We start from the raw sequence: 17,824 nt of genomic DNA on the forward strand, positions 1-17,824 counted from the left end.
TTTTTAATGAAGGTTATTTGGGTTGAAAAAATTTACAATCCGAACAATTAGGTTGGGTCTAAAATGTCATTCAATCCAACCTACGAACACACCTAATTTATATCCTTTATTTTTAATATTAAAAAAAAAAAAAAAAAAAAAACAGGGATTGAACTTGTTACCACAAACAAATTGAAATAGTTGTCACTAGTCCACTTCCTCAGCTAAAACCACCAATTGAATCAAATAGAGGAGAGAAAGATGATGAGCAAACAAGAGAAAAAAAAAAAAAAAAAACTCATCTCTTTACTCCTTTTTTTCCACCAAAACCTTATTCAAAATCAATCACCATTCCTCAATTATGCACACTTATCATCAAAGCGCACACACAAAAAGAAAAAGGAAAAAGAAAAAGAAAAAACCCTCTTCCAAGTTATAGCCTAAAATGGAGACACTTGCTTGTGAAGCTGAGTGAATATATACAAACTCCATACTTCTATGGTGCCAAAGAACCCACCCATTTGGAAAAAGTATAGAAAATTTTAGATTTTGTCAAATCAATCAAACAATCAATGTTGGAATTATGCTTCTCATTTTTTCCATTAGGCTTATTTCTCATAATTGGGGTTAATTTACTGTGGGTTATTTTACCATGGGTTAATTCCTTATGGTATTAGTTATTTGGCCCATTAGGGTTTTGTGTATACCTAATGTAATATCTCTATATAGAGAGATTTAAGTTTATCTGTTGATTACTAATTTGTTCTACAATTGGTATCAGAGCTGTAAAAGGAGGAATCTGGTTGTAAATGCCTGCTAAATTCGAGTTAGACAAATTTGATGGAAAAGGAGACTTTGGCCTCTGGAAAAAGAAAATGAAGGCGTTGTTAGTTCAACAAAAGGTAACTAAGGCTCTTGAAGTTCCAAGTAAGTTTCCTACTATCATGATTGATGCTGAGAAATCTAAAATGCATGAAATAGCTTATAGTTCTATTATTTTGCATCTAACTGATAATGTTTTGAGACGTGTTAGTAGCATTGAAAATGTGTCTAATTTGTGGGTGAAACTTAATGAGTCTTACATGTCTAAATCACTTACGAATAAGATTTATTTTAAAGAAAAGTTGTTCCGATTTAAGATACATCAGCCTAAAACTCTTGAGGAAAACATTGATAAATTTGAGAAAATTTGTTTAGATCTCAATAATACAGGAGAAAAATTTGATGGTGAAAATCAAGCAGTAAACTATCTAAACTTGCTTCCTGATAAATATAAAGAGGTTAGATATGAAATTAAGTATGGTAGAGATGCTTTGACACTTGATATTGTGTTGAATTCTCTTAGATCTAAAGAATTTGAACTAAAAGTTGAGAAGAAAGATTCTTAAGTTTGTTTGCTAAAGGAGAAAATTCCAAACCTCAAAACTGTTGGAGTTGATGCCCTAAAGTCTCGTGTCCTGTAGTTTGTAAATAGTTTGTACAAACGCTTGTGTTGTTAATATATGATATTTATTTCACATCTTGTATTTTTGCCCAGTTGCTTATTTTATTTGCTTTATCACAAACCAAAAAACATAAAATCCCTAATTATTTGTATGTGACTCAAACATATATGTGGTGACATACAAGTGGATCATGTCTTGAGTGAAAATCAAAATGGTCTGTAGTATATGGATACAGGAGGGAAACCTTATCCTGGTAACACTATGGATACGGCCCATTTTGTGGAATGGTCACAAGTGTTGTGACTTGTCACAGATGGTCTGATCTTGATCATTCGTGTTAGGGACATGCGAGCGGGGCGTCCTATACAAAGAGTTTATATAAGACCTGACCACGAAGTGTTAACGTCTCGTTATATAACACCGTTCATGACAGAGACTTCACTTCACTAGGATGACCATAGGTAACATGACCTCAATCGTGAGTGAGTTGGGAACTCCTGCCATTGAGAGCGGTCCTTTGATTTGTATGGGTGCAAGTGGTCAGGTCGCTGATTCAAACCTACCATTTTGGAGATTTTTCGAATTTGGGAGCTGAGAACTCAGCTACACAAGATGGAATTCACTCCTTCCCCGAGACAAGGGTAAGTAGATAGATAGCTCCTTTAAGGGCTGATTCCAGAACTTGAACGATGTGGTGCATCACACCTTCTCTTGGCCCGAGAGTTGTTCACATATAGTTGGACTATGTTGTATTGTTCATTAGAGGAATCAATGGTACTTAAGAAGTGAGATGTAACTATAGAGGCATAACGGGAATTTGGCCCAATTGTACTTACAAGCATCTGTAAAGGGTTATCATACTCATGATTGCTTATATCCGATGGACACAGAAATATATCTATGGTAAGAAGAGTTCAATTATTGATCTTTAATGGAATGCCTGACAGTTAACGGATGGTGGATCTCGTGACTAAAGAGTTTAGTAAGCTATTCACGGACCGTTGGAGCTTCGAGCCACAGGTCCATTGGGTCCCCTGGGTAGCTTGGATAAAGTCGAGAACCAGTATTTGGGTTAATTTGGAATGTTCAAATTGACAAGAGGAAGTTCGATTATATATGATATAATTGGACTGGTTAATTATATATGATACAATTGGCTCAATGTATGAGATACATTATTTTGGAGGAAATTAGATAGAAATATGATTTATATCAAGTAGAGGAGAAAATACTATAGTATGATATAAAACTATAGGATAAAAATATAATATGATTATATTTATTATTAATTAATTGATTAATTATATGATAATTAAGCCAAAAATCGCGTTTGGATGTGGGTTAGTGGGAAAGAGTCAGTTATTGTAATCGATGAAATAAAAATGAAATTGTTTCATTTTTTGAATCGCCCGTTCGTCAAACGCCCGAAGAGAAAAAGAGAGCGTGCGGTGGTGATAAGTAAACAATCACTTAAAGAATCGAGAGCCTATACGATAGTCGTCTCACGCCTAAACGATCGTCCACCTCGCGCCTAAACGATCGCAGACTTGTTCCTACACGATCGTATAGCTTCTCTAAACGGTCGTATAGTGTGCCGATTTTGCTAAACGATCGTATACTATTTCCTAAACGATCGTTCAGGAAAATCTACACGATCGTGTAGCTTCTCCTAAACGATAAGTATTTTGCTATGCGATAGTGTTTTTTCCCTTCCACTTGCTTATCACCAACACGATTCATGTTTTCTCCTTTCTCTACCAAATTCACCAAAGACCACGCTTTGGGTTCTCACTCCGAGAATACCCGAAGCTCTTTACTGGTGGTGTCGTCCCTACGACGTTCGTGTTCGCGATTGTTCGTGTTGCTGCAATCACGCTTCCTCTGGGCGTTGGTAGATCGCGTGGAGGTTTTTCGCTACTGTGAGTGCTGAAGTTTGAAGAATGTCTTTAACTGATATGGTACTCTTTCCCTTGTTATTCTGTTGTTCATAGCATGCTGATAATTAGTGTCTGTTTGCATAACTGTATATTGAATGTATATTGTTGTATTTCGATCACGGTGAGATCGAAGCGGTCCGAACGCGCACATGGAACTCTTCGGTAAGAGATCCTTCAAATATTGCTTCATCCTCCAGGACGTTCCAAAGAGGTTCGACCTCAGGAACGAAGTCTATACCTTCTAATTCTAACTCTACAAAGGGGAAGAAGAAGAAGGGTGGTAAGGGAAAAGGGAAGGCACCTGCTAACCCACTGCTTGTCACCCCAAGTAGACGTCCATAGGTTGCTAAAGGAACATGTTTCCACTGCAACCAAGATGGACACTAGAAAAGGAACTGTCCTCGATATCTGAAAGAGAAGAAACCAGCCAAGGCCGATAAAGCTAAATATGATTTACTTGTGCTTGAAACATGTTTAGTGGAGAATGATGATTCTACCTGGATAATTAATTCAGGCGCCACTAACCATGTTTGTTCTTCTTTTCAGGGGATTAGATCTTGGTGACAGCTAAAGGCTGGTGAGATGGCGATGCGAGTAGGCATCGGGCACATCGTCTCAACTGTGGCAGTGGGAGGACTTCAGTTAGCTTTACAGAATAGGTTTCTTGTTTTAAATGATATATATATTATTTCTGAACTAAAGAGGAACCTCATTTCTGTAAAGTGTTTATTGTAATGTAAATATACTATCTCGTTTAATGTGGATAAAGCGTTTATTCATAAAGATGGTGTTTTTATTTGCACAACAAATTTGGAATTGAATTTATATGTGCTAAGGCCATTGGCCATTAATTCCCTCTATAATACTGAATTTTTCAGATTTTCAGAACTGTCGTAACTCAATCAAAACGTCAACGAATTTCTCCAAAAGAAAATGCCCAACTTTGGCATCTTCGTTTAGGGCACATCAATCTCAATAGGATTGTGAGATTGGTGAAGAATGGACTTTTAAGTGAGTTAGAAAAAAATTCATTACCAGTGTGCGAATCTTGCCTTGAGGGTAAGATGACTAAACGACCTTTTACTGGAAAAGGTTATAGAGCCAAGGAGCCTCTTGAGTTAGTACATTCGCCTTTGTGGTCCTATGAATGTGCGAGCCCGAGGTGGCTATGAGTATTTTATCAGTTTTACTGATGATTACTTCAGGTACGGGTATGTTTATCTTATGCAACGGAAGTCTGAATCCTTTGAAAAGTTCAAAGAGTTCAAGGCTGAAGTTGAAAATGCATTAGATAGATGGATTAAAACATTTCGATCGGATCGAGGTGGAGAGTTTTTGGACTCGGTATTCCAGGACTATTTGGTAGAACATGGAATCGTTTTCTAACTCTCAGCGTCGGGTACACCTCAGCAGAATGGTGTAGCGGAGAGATTCGATTCTTTACTTCGAAGAATGAGCATAACTCAATTAACATAATAATTGTATTATTTACTTCGAAGTTAGAGATTCGATTCTTTCGATTCTACATCTTATCAAAAAAAGAAAGAGAAAAAAAAAAAAAACAAAAGGGCAATATATATACTTTATTAATCACACTATGAATTTGGCTTCATAAATATTTCTTTAATTTCCGAAAGCATATCATTTTTCAATGCAGCGAGCCTGACTTATGATAAATGGGAGTAGTAATAATGCAGATGAAGTGTAAAAAATACCTCATTGAATGTGTATGTACTCGAACATTAACTACACATGAAACATAATTGATGAGTAGGAGTACAATAATTTGACTCACCCATCAACAAAATCTATTTCTTTTCAAGTGGCATCTACAAATAGTCTATATATCTAAATATGTCGATAGAATGATAATTTAATAATACTATCTACTTCTTGTTAACAAGTTTTAATTAGTCTTTTTACCTAAAGAACTCGATCAAAATCAGATTTTATCCCTAAACTTGTCAGGTTGGGTATATCAATTTTTACCTAACATTTAACCATATCAAATAGCACTTTAAATTTAGATAGGTGTTTAATCCTTAACCTAGTTTTGTTTTTCTTTTAAGTAGAATTTTTACTTGAGTCTTATGTGAAAAGTCGTTTAAGAAAGGTATTTTCATATGTTTTCTTCAATGACACATGAAATATACGTATGACATAAAAATGACAAGATTTCAAAGAAGAGCAACATTAAAGCTATTTTTTTCCTTATTAAATTAATAAGTTTTGAAAATTTGTTAATTTTTTGCATTAATCAAACTTCAATTTATGCAGATTTTGATTTCAATGAGGTTACTAGGTTTATGAAGATTTCTACGTCACTTTTTGTGAATATAAGTAGCCCAATTAACAAAAATTGAATAAAATATAGAAATGATAACATTTAACTAAGTCTAGGTTTTCAATAGGATGAAATTTAAAATTTAGAGGTAAAAATATGTTTATTATTTATACTATATTGAAGGGATTGGATAGGTCCCAAATTTTAAATTTACGTAGAAGTAATAAAAATTTAAACTTTTTATGCCTTGTATACAAATTACAACATGTTAAAAAAATACAAATAAGAGAAAATAGAGTTTAGATTTACTAATCCTTGAAGTCACAATTCTTCACATATTTTCTTCCAATTGGTCACAAACATTTCAATCTCCTTGGAACGCAAATTCCAAACACACAGCAACACCCAAGAGAAACGGTGAACAACAACACAAAAGAATATGCTGCATTCTCCTTAGAGGTTGAGAACTACAGAGAGAGTTATAGGTTTCTCTGATAAACTTCTGGGAGGGGGCAAAAGATTTTGAAAGGATGATCTTTTGCTTTTTTTTTTTTTTTTCCTAAGAAAACTAGGTAGATTCTGAAAATGGGCCTTCTGCACTTTTAGGAGAGGAAGACTATTTTTCTGCAACTGCCCACATAGGGAACAGAGTTACGTAACTCCCTCTCACTTTTATTTTTTTAAAAAATAAAAATTATAATTTATATTATATATCAATGTTATATCAAATATAGTATAAGGTTATTAATCTCTCATAAAACCTATAGCATTTAATATAAATCAAATTGATATTAAATTTTAATCTATAGTTTTTATATGAATCAAATTCATATATATAATATTTGAATGAAATTGAAATATTTATTTCCTCTAAAATAAAATTTTATATTATAATGCATCAAATACATTTTATTAATTATCACATATAGTTAATTTAAATTAATTATATCATATATAATTAATCCCTCAATTAGTTTGAACAATTCAAATTAATCCAAAATTAATTATCAATAATCACTGTTAAGCTACAGAGGGGACCTTATGCACCTATAGATTGAAGCTTCAATGGTACTTAGATAATTAATTAAACTCCTTTAATTAAATTACCCAACTTTCATTAACTGTCAGTCACTCTATTAAAGACCGACAATCGCACTCTTCGCACTACAGATATATTTTTATATCCATTGGATATAATCAGTCAATAGTGCGATGACCCTATACAAATTACTCGTAAGTACAGTTGGACCAAAATTACCATTTTGCCCCTATAGCTACATCTAAGTCCTTAAGTACCACTAATCTATCTAGTGAACAATAAGTCATAGTCCAACTATAACCAAACCTCTCTTGGACCAAGAGAAGATGTGACACCACATTGTTTAAGTCCCCGATGCCCTCAAGGGAGCAATTTATTTACTTACCCTAACATTAGGGAATGGATGAATTCCGTCTTATGTAGCTGTGTTCCTAACTCCCCAATCAGATGAATCCTCAAAAGGGTAGGCATATTGAGTCAGCGAACTGGCCACTTTCATCCATGCAAATCAAATGATCGTCTTCATAAGAGTTCACAACTCACTCATGATTTAGGTCATGTTACCTATAGTCGTCTTGTTGAAATGTAAGTCTCTACTATTAACGGTGTTATATAATGAGACTATTCATTTCGTTGTCAGGTCTTAGATAAACCCTTTTGTATAGAACACTGGTGCTCACATGTCTCTACATGAATGATTAGGATCAGATCATTTGTAGAAGTTTACAACAATTGTAATATCTATAAAGCGAACCATATTCATAGTGTCATCAGGATAAAGTACCCAACCTTATCCTTCTACTATAGATTATTTAAGTTATAACTTAAACATGATCCACCTGTATGTCTCCACATACATGTTTAAGTTACAAAAGATAATCTTGGATGTTTGTTTATTAGTTTTATGGGTTAATACTACTAAAATACCTCAGATTTTATTAAATAAATAAACTGTTTATACAATACAATTATAAACTACATGACCCATAAGATTTAGGGTATCAACTCCAACATATATTACATCTGTGACATTTTATGGGTTTTTTTTTCCATCTCTCATAGATTATTTTGTAATATAATGGACATCTTGATTTCATGGTATAAAATTTCGATCGAAATCTTGAAACAAAATTTTGTTAGGTGAAATTTCGAGTAAGTTTCAAGTTTTTTTTTTTTTTTTTTTAAAAAAAGAATTAGCTCCATTAGTGTTTTTTTTTTTTTTTTTTTTTTTTTTTTTTTTTTTTTTCCATTTTATGGTCTTGATTATATATCAGTTGTATAGTTTCACACACCAATGTCATTTCCAATCAAAGCAAAACATCCATAAAATCAAGTAATTGATGGAAATATCGGGGTAACATCATTTTTCTCGAAAACCCATGATTTATCACTTTATGATATATTTCTAGCAACTCAACAAAATAATGACTCAGTCGATTTATCATTGATATACCGCCAAAATATTGTCCATATATCTCTAGAATAATATCGACATGTTGCATTGTTTTCTCTCTATGTCATTTTTTCTATCCTTTTCTGATATTCAACTTTTTTAATTTGCTATACTTTTTCTAATTTCCAATATCTTTCAAATTCCAACTTTATTTTCAATCAAAAACTCTGTAAATTTGTGATTAATTACCAATATTTAAAATTATTTTGTAATTATTTTTCTATTTCTATTTTAAATTTATGCTCTACGTCAACATTTACACATACATTACAATATACATCTAAATGTTATCTTACACTTTATAAAAATATGATTAAAAAGAGTTAATTATAATCAAATTAAACTACCATAAAAAATTCATTAACTAATTATCACAATCTACAACATATCCCTATTACACATATATTACAATTATCACGTCATGTTGCTCGAGTTACAAAAGCCGCCAAGCCGCTTTATTCCTCCAACAGAAACTCAACTTCGCGCCCAAGTCGACTCGAGCCTAGCCGAGCTGTCTCTAGCCGCTGAGAAAATGAGCTCAAGCTCATCCCTAATCCTAATGGAATATCATTCCGAGGAAAATTAATATATAATATAATATAATTTTATATATATAAAAGAAACGAACGGAGGAAAAAAAGAAAAAGAAAAAAGAAAGCACAACGAGATCTCAACCTCCACTTCCTGCTTATTCTCTTCCTTCAATTCCTCCACCCCTTCTTTCTCAAATTTCTCTACCTTTTCACTCTCACTTCTCTGCAAATTTTAGGGCAAACTTAGATCTCTTACCACCAACAACCTTTTTCTTCATTGATTTCCCTTCCTTCATTCTAACCTTCTTTCACCATTTTTCCCTTTTTCATGCTTCTCCTTTAAATTTTACCTTCAATGGACTCGATATGGAGCCACACTACCCCTCCAGACTCTTTTCATTTCCTCATCGCTGTCCACTTCGCCTTTGCCTTCTTCGCCGCGAGGTTCTTACTCGACAGATTCATTTTTCGTGTGAGTTTTCATAATTTTTCTCTTTTTTTTTTTTACTCTTTCTTTTTACTGCAATTTTGTTTGTTTGTTTTTTTATTGATATGGATTCCGATCATTATGTAGCAATTTATTTATATTTAGGTTTGATGAATTGTTTTGTGCGATGGTGGAAATGTATAAGAATTGAAGATGTGATGGAAAATGTTTTGAAATGTCTTAGGTTGTGCTACTTGCTTCTAAGTGAGACATTAAGAACGCTGTAATTGTACTCGAATTTGAAATACTAGTTCTCTACTGAACTTAATTGGTGGTGTGTTCAACGTTTACTTAGTTTAGTCGTCTTATTATAGAGCCATCTGGTGCCTTAAATACTCGGGGTTGTAAATAATATGTATCAGGATTTGTTGTCTCAATTATTTTCAATGATGTCTCAGAAGTTTAGTTGGTTATCCTTGATGGAATTTTGGAAATTTTATCTTTGTCCTGCTAGCCAAATTTAAGACGAAATTCAATTCCAGACAGCAAAAATTATTGCGATAGAAGATTTTTTACTGGCTTTTATTTAGGGCAATGGATGAACAGAAATCTAGGCATCAGAAAAGTAGCTAAAGGTAATCGTTGAAGTGGTTAGCCTCTAAACCTCCTCCCACCTCTTACACTTGTCCTCAAAAGATCGTCCTAATCCTCTACAAAAAGTGGAGTTGAATGGAATTTCCTGTCATGCCACTTCTCATCAGAAATACATTCTACCCAAGTGTTGGTTCAAAATGGAAACACGAGATAAATTATTCATATCCATGGTAGCCTCCTTGTAAAGATTATAACTATGGTTAAAGAAAAATGGTAGAGGTCAAGCTCTAGGTAGTGTGAACAGTGATGATTCTCCCACCTTTTGCATTATTCTCACTGCTCAACTCATGGGAAAAGATGAATGCATTTGATGGGGAAGAGGTTAAACTAGGCTGACCTGTAAAGTTACCAAAATGCAGGTCCCACTCTCTTGTTCCCAAGTTGATGATTGCGATGAGCCACTGACAGCATCTTGTCCTTGACTGTTTGTTCTTCCACTGAGAGAATACAAAGCCCATGCTTTATTATCTCCAAATGGATGCACTCAAGTGATAAGAAGAACACATAGATTATAACTGTGATAAGGCTAATGAAGCATTCTAGTTGCCATTTGGTTAGGGGGTGTTTGGGGGGGGGGGGGGGGGGGGAGGAATTGGGTGGGTGAGGTGGAGTGAAGTTATTAACTCCACTCCTTGTTTGGCCTAAGGAGTTTTTAAACCCACTGCAGGCCCCACAAGTTATTAACATCAGTTCTGCAATTTTTTAACTCCTTGCACTATGGGCCCATGAGTTTGACTAAACAACTTCGCTCCTTGGCCCAAATGCTCCCTTAGAAGTGCTAACATATTTGGTTGACTTTTGAAATTCACATTGTTATTCCTATCTATAAAAAAATTCACATTGTTATTTACTTGACATTTCTTCCGTTGAAAGTAAAAATGTGATTGGGAAAACTGTTCCATGCCGTAGAGCTTCTCTCCAGAGGTCTTTTGCCAAAGCATTTTGTAACTGTAGGTTTTTTTTCAGTTTCTGCCAATTAGAGGAACCTTTTTGTAATTCTCTGAACTTTGTGGGTTGATTCCTTATCACCCTTTTTCTAATTGGTTCTTTAGCATTGTCAATAAGATTTCTCTGTTACTTATTAAGAAAGGGGAAGTGATGATGTTATTCTACATTTCTACTTGTTATGTTTTCAGAGGTTGGCCATTTGGCTGTTGAGCAAAGGAGCTGCTCCACTCAAACTTGATGAAGCTACCCAATCAAAGGTCGTAAAATGTTCAGAATCAATGTGGAAACTAGCATACTATGGCACAGTTGAAATATGCATTCTAAAAATTGCATACAATGAACCATGGTTTAGAGATTCAAATCAATACTTCAAAGGCTGGCCAAATCAAGAGTTGCAGTGAGTGGTTTACATTCTTTGATGTTAATTTAATTGAGGAACTTCATCTTTTTGTCAACTAGTAGATCTAACTTGCTGTATGTATTGGTAATGTTGATAGAAATGCTTGAAGTGAGTCGGCGTCTTCTTCCACCTAGATTACTTTTCCTCAATATTTTTTGAAGAATACTTTTCCTCAATATTTTTTGAAGAATTCTTTTCCTGCATTAGTGCATTTGGGCTCTTTGCTCCATTCTTCATCTTCCTTATTATGGCAACTTTAATACTAAGAAGTTGAAGTTTTTACTTCTAACTTTAGTCCATTAATACTCTTTTTTTTTGGATAGAAAAGTGGATTATTACTTTTGAGGAATACATCCAAATGAATTAAAGATTTTTAGTTGTATATGAACTGATCCCCTACACTTCTTTTTGCAGACTTCCTCTAAAATTGCTCTATATGTGCCAATGTGGGTTCTACTTATATAGCATCGCTGCACTTCTTATATGGGAGACTCGGAGAAAGGATTTCTCCGTCATGATGTCTCATCATGTAATTACTGTCGTCTTGATTGGATATTCATATATTACAAGGTATTCTTAAAGTTGTTTTCTACAAGTTCAAATAGCTAGTAGTATTTACTAATAACTAGAAATATGTTGGTGGCCATTTCACAGATTGGGAAAACCATGCCAGAATCTGTTCCCCACTTATGATTTTATGGGCCTTGTCATATTGTTGCTGGGCTGCTGCTTCTTTTCTTTTTCTTTTTCTTTTTCTCTTTTTCCTTGGGAGAAAGGTGGCGACCAGTCTCAAGATCTCGTAATGTTTGATATAGAATAGATCAAAGATTCAAAGCTATTCTTGTTGGAGGCTATTGCATTTGAACTAATGCTATTTTGTGGCCTATTCACTTTCTCTATCTCTCAAATTAATCTTCAATAACATGATACTAATCTGTTGTTTTGAGTATTTGTAGAAGCAATGTCTTTAATTTTCTGTGGAGTCAATTAAGTGTATATATATATATATATATATATATTTGGTTGTAAATAGTACTTTATCTCGTAGTTTCACTTTGACATTTATCATTCTAGTATCTTTTTACGAAGTGACGGAAACCTTCTGAATTGAAGTTTATTTGATTAAAAACCCGCATTGTTATGGCTGACTTGCTCATCCTAATTATGCGTTGAGTTCATATACTGTTATTTTGAAAGGTTGCAATGTACTTTTTGATAATTTGCAAGATGACATTCTTGCCGTGCATCACCTTAAATATAAAATTAGAGCACGCTACGAGAACAAGGAGATATTCAAGTTTAAATGTCATCTATTTTTGAAAAAGATTGTTTGGATCTTATAAAGTTTCTTTGTTTTTCTTTAAAGACTAAGACAAAACTAAAAGGGCTTTTCACATTTCCACTCAAATTTTGATAGAAGCATGTTTGTTCCTTTTTCTGGATTTTGACGGTAGACCTGATCTGGTAGTTAATAATCCTTTAACAACGAGCATATAGATATCAACTACGATGGTGGTATTTATTATTATTTTTTTAGAACTCTATTTGGATTGAAAGAAATGCTAAGACTTGCTCATGTCAAACAAAAGTCTTCAGATGTTTTTTGTGATCAAACCTCTTATAGCCTCAATTTTGGGGCTCTAGAGTTGCTTTTCCTTTTTCGTTTTACCTTGATTATGTTGTGTAATCAGGGGTCAAAATTTTGTTTTAAAGCCTCTTCTGGAACCCCCTTTTTTTGTGTGTGTGTGTGTGTGGCTATTTCTGGGTGTGTTTAGCCAAAAATTGATCGACTATTCATTGTTTCTCTGTATTTCTTATGATGGAAATGTAGACCGATTATAATAATTGATAACATTTTAAATCAGAATTTGTACACAATTTTGCAGATTTTTCCAGATTGGATCGGTTATTCTTGCGCTACATGATGCAAGTGATGTCTTCATGGAAGCTGCTAAGGTTTTTAAATATTCTGAGAAAGAACTTGGAGCAAGTGTTTTCTTTGGATTTTTTGCCATTTCATGGCTCATATTGCGGCTAATATTCTTCCCCTTCTGGGTTATAAAAGCAACAAGGTTTGTGCTCCTAGTGTCTGATTTATCTTTGAAGATTAGGCTTAATAGCTCTTTTGCGTATCTGATGTTGTGATGGATACTTTTCAGCTATGATCTCTGTGAGTACTTGAAGTTATCAGATGTGAATTCCAGATTAATATACTATGTTTTCAACACGATGTTGTTGATGTTGCTTGTGTTCCACATATACTGGTGGTTACTCATATGCTCTATGATCAGTAGACAGCTGAAAAATAGGGGAAAAGTTGGAGAGGATATAAGATCTGGTACGTAACATAACTTTACTGATGCACTTCAATGTTCTCATTAATCGAATAAGAAAAGGGGAATTCCTCCAACTACTGTCTGAGAATCTTAGATTAATGTAGGATAATTTCTTAAAGTTATTCATCTAATTTCATTTTTCATGGAAAGAGTTTCAGCATGATTTGTATTATTATTAACCTAACTAAAAGGCAGTTGGATGGAAACCTTAAAAAGGGATCTAAAAATTTATGGCAAAAAGAAGTGCATGTATATGTAGTTTTACATCAAGAAAGATATATTGATAGAACAAGATAAAGGCCTACTACGATTTTAACTAATATTGAAATGTTTCTCTCATGTATTTTCTTTACAGATTCTGAGGATGAGGATTAGATGAAAGATGTGTTGAAAGAGTACTTTTTGGTCTCAATAGTGATTATATAGCTGTGGGGTAATTACTTTTGTATTTCTTATCTACATTGGTTCAGCGGGTTAAAGAAGTTACTTTAATTTTCTCACTTCGCTTCCATTTTTAGTGATTAGGGATACAGATGTATGTCCATTGAGCGTATCACTTCATATATTTGGTTTATAAATAGGAGAATGACGCATCCATACTTATTTTCCAAGATTCTCCTTTGTTAGGACCTTCCTCTTCTGGGGGGTGGATTGGAGGGTGGGAGTTTAGGAGAGTCGAGGGGCAAAGAAAAACGTGAGAGATTCAGAAATGAAAACAGAGAGTCTGTTGCATTATGTAGCACCTTTTTGCTTCTTTGGTTTCTTCTTAGGAGATTTTTGAGGTTTTGCAATAAGCAATTCATATTAGGCCAGAATTTCCATTGAATATAACATATTCTTCTGAACAGTGATTTGAAAGAAGGTGCCTTCATAATGAACATCTTGTTTGTGTACTGCAAATTTGTTGGGGACAATCTTCAAACGAGAAACTCCTACTACCCAGTAAATTACTTGTTCTTTAAGGCAAACTGTTATTATTAGTCAGTTTGGACTTTCTTTTTCTTTTGTAAAAACTTGTTGCCTTGTTTGAGCTGGCAGATTTTGATTTTGTTTAGGTTATTTAAGATCTGGGTTTGAAAACTATTTTGGTTCTATTTATGATTTTGGTTATTTTGGTCCTTATAATTTGAAAATGTTCATTTTGGTCTCTATACTTTCAATTTTTGTTCATTTTGGTTGTTATACTTTAAACATATACATTTTTATCTTGTACTTTTAACTTTGGTTCATTTTGGTCTTTATAATGTAAAAATTGGCCATTTTGGTCCCTTCATTTTCATTTTCAAGGGATTAAAATGGTCACTTTATAAAAGTTCATGGACCAAAATAAATAAAGTTGAAAGTACAATAACTAAAATGAATATTTTGAAAGTAGAGGGACAAAAAAGAACCAAAATTGAAAGTATAGGGATCAAAATGAACATTTTAAAAGTAAATGGATCAAAATGAACAAAAGACAAAAAGTTCAAAGACCAAATTAATATTTAAACCCAAAAACTAATATTGCTATTCTGCAGTTTTGAGTCATTTAGTTATTGGTTAAGTGGATTTGAACTTTTAACCATTGGGTTGAGCTCTGCTTAAGTGTGTTGGTTAAATTAACACGTTTCTTGATTTATTTGATATGGTATGATAAATAAGTGACATTACAATATACCTTATTTTAATCTAACATTTTAAGCCTTATTCTATTTTATCTAACTAATCGCTTTTGTTGTGTTGTGACGAATAAGTCTAACATGTATTCAACAGGTATCCTCCAACAAATATGGACAATAAAACTACAAAGAATGAAATTAGAAATAAAATAAACATAGCCATCAATGCTTAATATATAGCACCACTCTTCTTTCTCATTTTGGAGGAAAAAAAATTTGATATCTATTAGGGGAAAATGTATTTTTTGTCCTAGAAGCTTGTAGTGGATGTGTATTTGATTTTTAAAATTTTAAAAGATACACTTTAATCTTTGCGGTTTGAAAAATAGTTCTAAATAATCCATGGACTTTTTTGAAATATGATGTATCAATTAAATTTTGCCATTAGGCTTGCTGATTTGGAAAATTAATTAATTAAATAATATTTACTTACCTCCTAACAAAACAAAAATTTCTCAATTTTCTTTACATTTTCTTAAGATTCAAAACAGCAACAGCACCAAAACCAGAGTATGTACAAATTATTTTTTCTTACACGGCTTTCTCACCCTCTCTCCCCATACATTAACTTTCAACCTTCACTTCCAATTCCTTTGAAAAATTCGAAGCTGAAGAAGGGATTTTAAATCTCTCATTCCCCAAAACAAAACCATTCAATGATACTTCTCTTTGAAATTCTCAAGTTCAGACAATTTAAGAGATTGATTCTCCAAATTTCCATAACAGAGCTGGTGTTTGATGATCTTTACAGAATCTTGTGTCTTGTCTAGATGAATTCTGAGATGGAAGTCCAAGAAAAGCAACAAAACTGAACCCCTAATCCCCAATTCCGTTATACCCACCTTTCATGAAATGGAACAACAAAACTCCCATATGAGAGGCCATATTGTTGATTAGACTTGCTGATTGAAAAACCGAAACCCTAAGCCACAATTATGTTGCTTATTTGTTATTTCTTCTTTTTCCATATATTCGTGGTGACTCGGTGATATTTGAGCGTAGTGACAATTTCCCTGCTGGCTTCGGCCATATTCAAAAACTTTTCTTTATAGGGTCAACTAGTATGGACCTTCCTCGAACTCGATTTGTGGTTTTCAAATGTTTGATGTTTGATGAGGGTACAAATGTAAGCACATTCGAATCTTTGTTAAGGTTGAGGACTTCCATTAAAATGCATTTGGTTTTGTAGATTATATTTGATGAAAGAGAAGGGAAGGAGAATCATGGGATTTATTTTATAGAGACCAAAAGTACAAAAATGGACCTGAGATTTGTTTTAGAGGAACGAAAGTTACAGGGATAACTAGGGTGCGTCGACTACAATAGCAAATGATGGGATAGAGAGAAAAGATGGGGAAGAAGAAATAATAAATAAATTTTATTAAATTAGTTTTCCAACTCAGCAAGCTTAATCATCAAAATTTAACCAACACATCATATTTTTGTTAGACGGTCAAAAGAATTCAGGACCTGCTCAGTACTATTTTTCAAACTTTAGAGGCTAAAGTGTCCCTTTTAAAATTTTAAGAACAATTCCAAATCTCATGAACCAAAAGTGCATTTTATCTTGTATCCGTAGATTAAAATGTTGATATTGAAATTTCAATTAGAAAATTGTGATATATAACTTCATTTGAAATTTCATTTGGGACTTTGACAAAATCAAGTTGAACTTTGAATTATAGAAAAACTATTAGGATGCTCGTGCTTCTAATTTTTGCAAATCCTAAAATATCCTCACTGATATCTGTGTAATTAAATTTGGGTTTTTTTTTTTTTTTTTCAATATCAACAGAATCTATCATAAAATATAGTCCCATCTTTTTTAGTCTTTAAGATAGAATGTAATTTTTTAAAAATCTCAAATTATCTCATTGTTCTGATTTAGAAATAATCCATCATCTTCTTTTTGGAAAACAATAAAAAGCACATAATTGACAACCTAGAACCACAAATCTCCGAGAAGCATGTCAAGTGTAACTGTCGTAAAAACCTGTGCAACATTAAGGTATCCCTAGCCCCTAGAATACATCGTCAAGAGAGCCAGAGACCAAGCTAAGAGGTTCAATACTCACTTTGATTCAATGCTTCAAAGTCCGATTTCTTCATACAACAAAAGAGGCTGAAGATAGGGACCAAAAAGACCATATCCAAGAAATGATCGAGTTGATCTCCCCTCTGGTACTGGACATGTGTCAAGGACATCGTCTTGAGTGATGTCGTCACCACGAAAGTGGAAAAGGATTATCCTTAGGGTTGAATCTGAATGGATCACAAACTTTAAGAAATTTCATTGGGAGAACAAGGAACAAACCATAAATAGATCAGAGACTAAACAAATTTAAATGCATGAGATCAAAGGAAAACCATATTATTTTGAGTGAAGAGGAATGAAGATGTTTCACTATAGAAAGAATCATATTACGAATTTGTAATGTAAACTTGAAACCGTGGACGAAGCATGAGAATTCGATAATTACAACGTATGTAGGTCGATAGGTTGCTCAAATTAAAACTGTATGCAGGTTGGTACTTGCAAAATTTAGTTATAGTTGTAGTAGATAATGTCTATCATAGATAGATGCTGATAAAAATCTATGATAGAGGTTGATAGAAGTTTATTAGTGTCTATCGATAGAAACATATACTATCAATGATATAATCAGATACAAGTCGGATTCAAGTCTATCAAATCGAATTAAGTCTATCAAAGTCTATTATTGATAGAGAT

At 33.3% G+C, this 17,824-nt stretch overlaps 1 protein-coding gene across 3 annotated transcripts; it reads left to right on the top strand.

Annotated features, from left to right (window-relative positions):
* The first annotated feature begins 8,754 nt into the window (after positions 1-8,754).
* Positions 8,755-14,397, top strand: LOH2 (LAG1 homolog 2). 3 transcript variants are annotated; one of them, XR_016527247.1, is made up of 7 exons: positions 8,757-9,142; positions 10,888-11,096; positions 11,514-11,669; positions 11,754-11,875; positions 12,986-13,171; positions 13,259-13,437; positions 13,791-14,397. XR_016527247.1 is itself a non-coding variant. In XM_039032627.2 (6 exons), exons 1-6 carry the CDS (start codon positions 9,026-9,028, stop codon positions 13,808-13,810), a joined length of 867 nt encoding a protein of 288 aa, XP_038888555.1. In that variant the 5' UTR covers positions 8,755-9,025; the 3' UTR covers positions 13,811-14,397. The 3 variants fall into 3 exon arrangements, 1 of the variants encoding a protein (XP_038888555.1); XR_005481995.2 differs by lacking the exon at positions 11,754-11,875 and having other exon boundaries at positions 13,791-13,868; positions 14,284-14,397; XM_039032627.2 differs by lacking the exon at positions 11,754-11,875 and having other exon boundaries at positions 8,755-9,142.
* Positions 14,398-17,824: the final 3,427 nt, after the last annotated feature.

Source organism: Benincasa hispida, unplaced genomic scaffold (assembly GCF_027475165.1).
Source record: "Benincasa hispida cultivar pf3 unplaced genomic scaffold, pf3_genome.v1.1 HicScf787, whole genome shotgun sequence".
NCBI classification, from domain to species: Eukaryota; Viridiplantae; Streptophyta; class Magnoliopsida; order Cucurbitales; family Cucurbitaceae; genus Benincasa; species Benincasa hispida.

Excerpts from the sequence above, each read along its gene's own strand:
- LOH2 (XM_039032627.2), top strand. The coding sequence starts at position 9,026 with ATGGACTCGATATGGAGCCACACTACCCCTCCAGACTCTTTTCATTTC. Across the intron at positions 9,143-10,887 it reads TCGACAGATTCATTTTTCGT|AGGTTGGCCATTTGGCTGTT; the intron begins GTGAGTTTTCAT and ends TTATGTTTTCAG. Across the intron at positions 13,172-13,258 it reads TGGGTTATAAAAGCAACAAG|CTATGATCTCTGTGAGTACT; the intron begins GTTTGTGCTCCT and ends GATACTTTTCAG.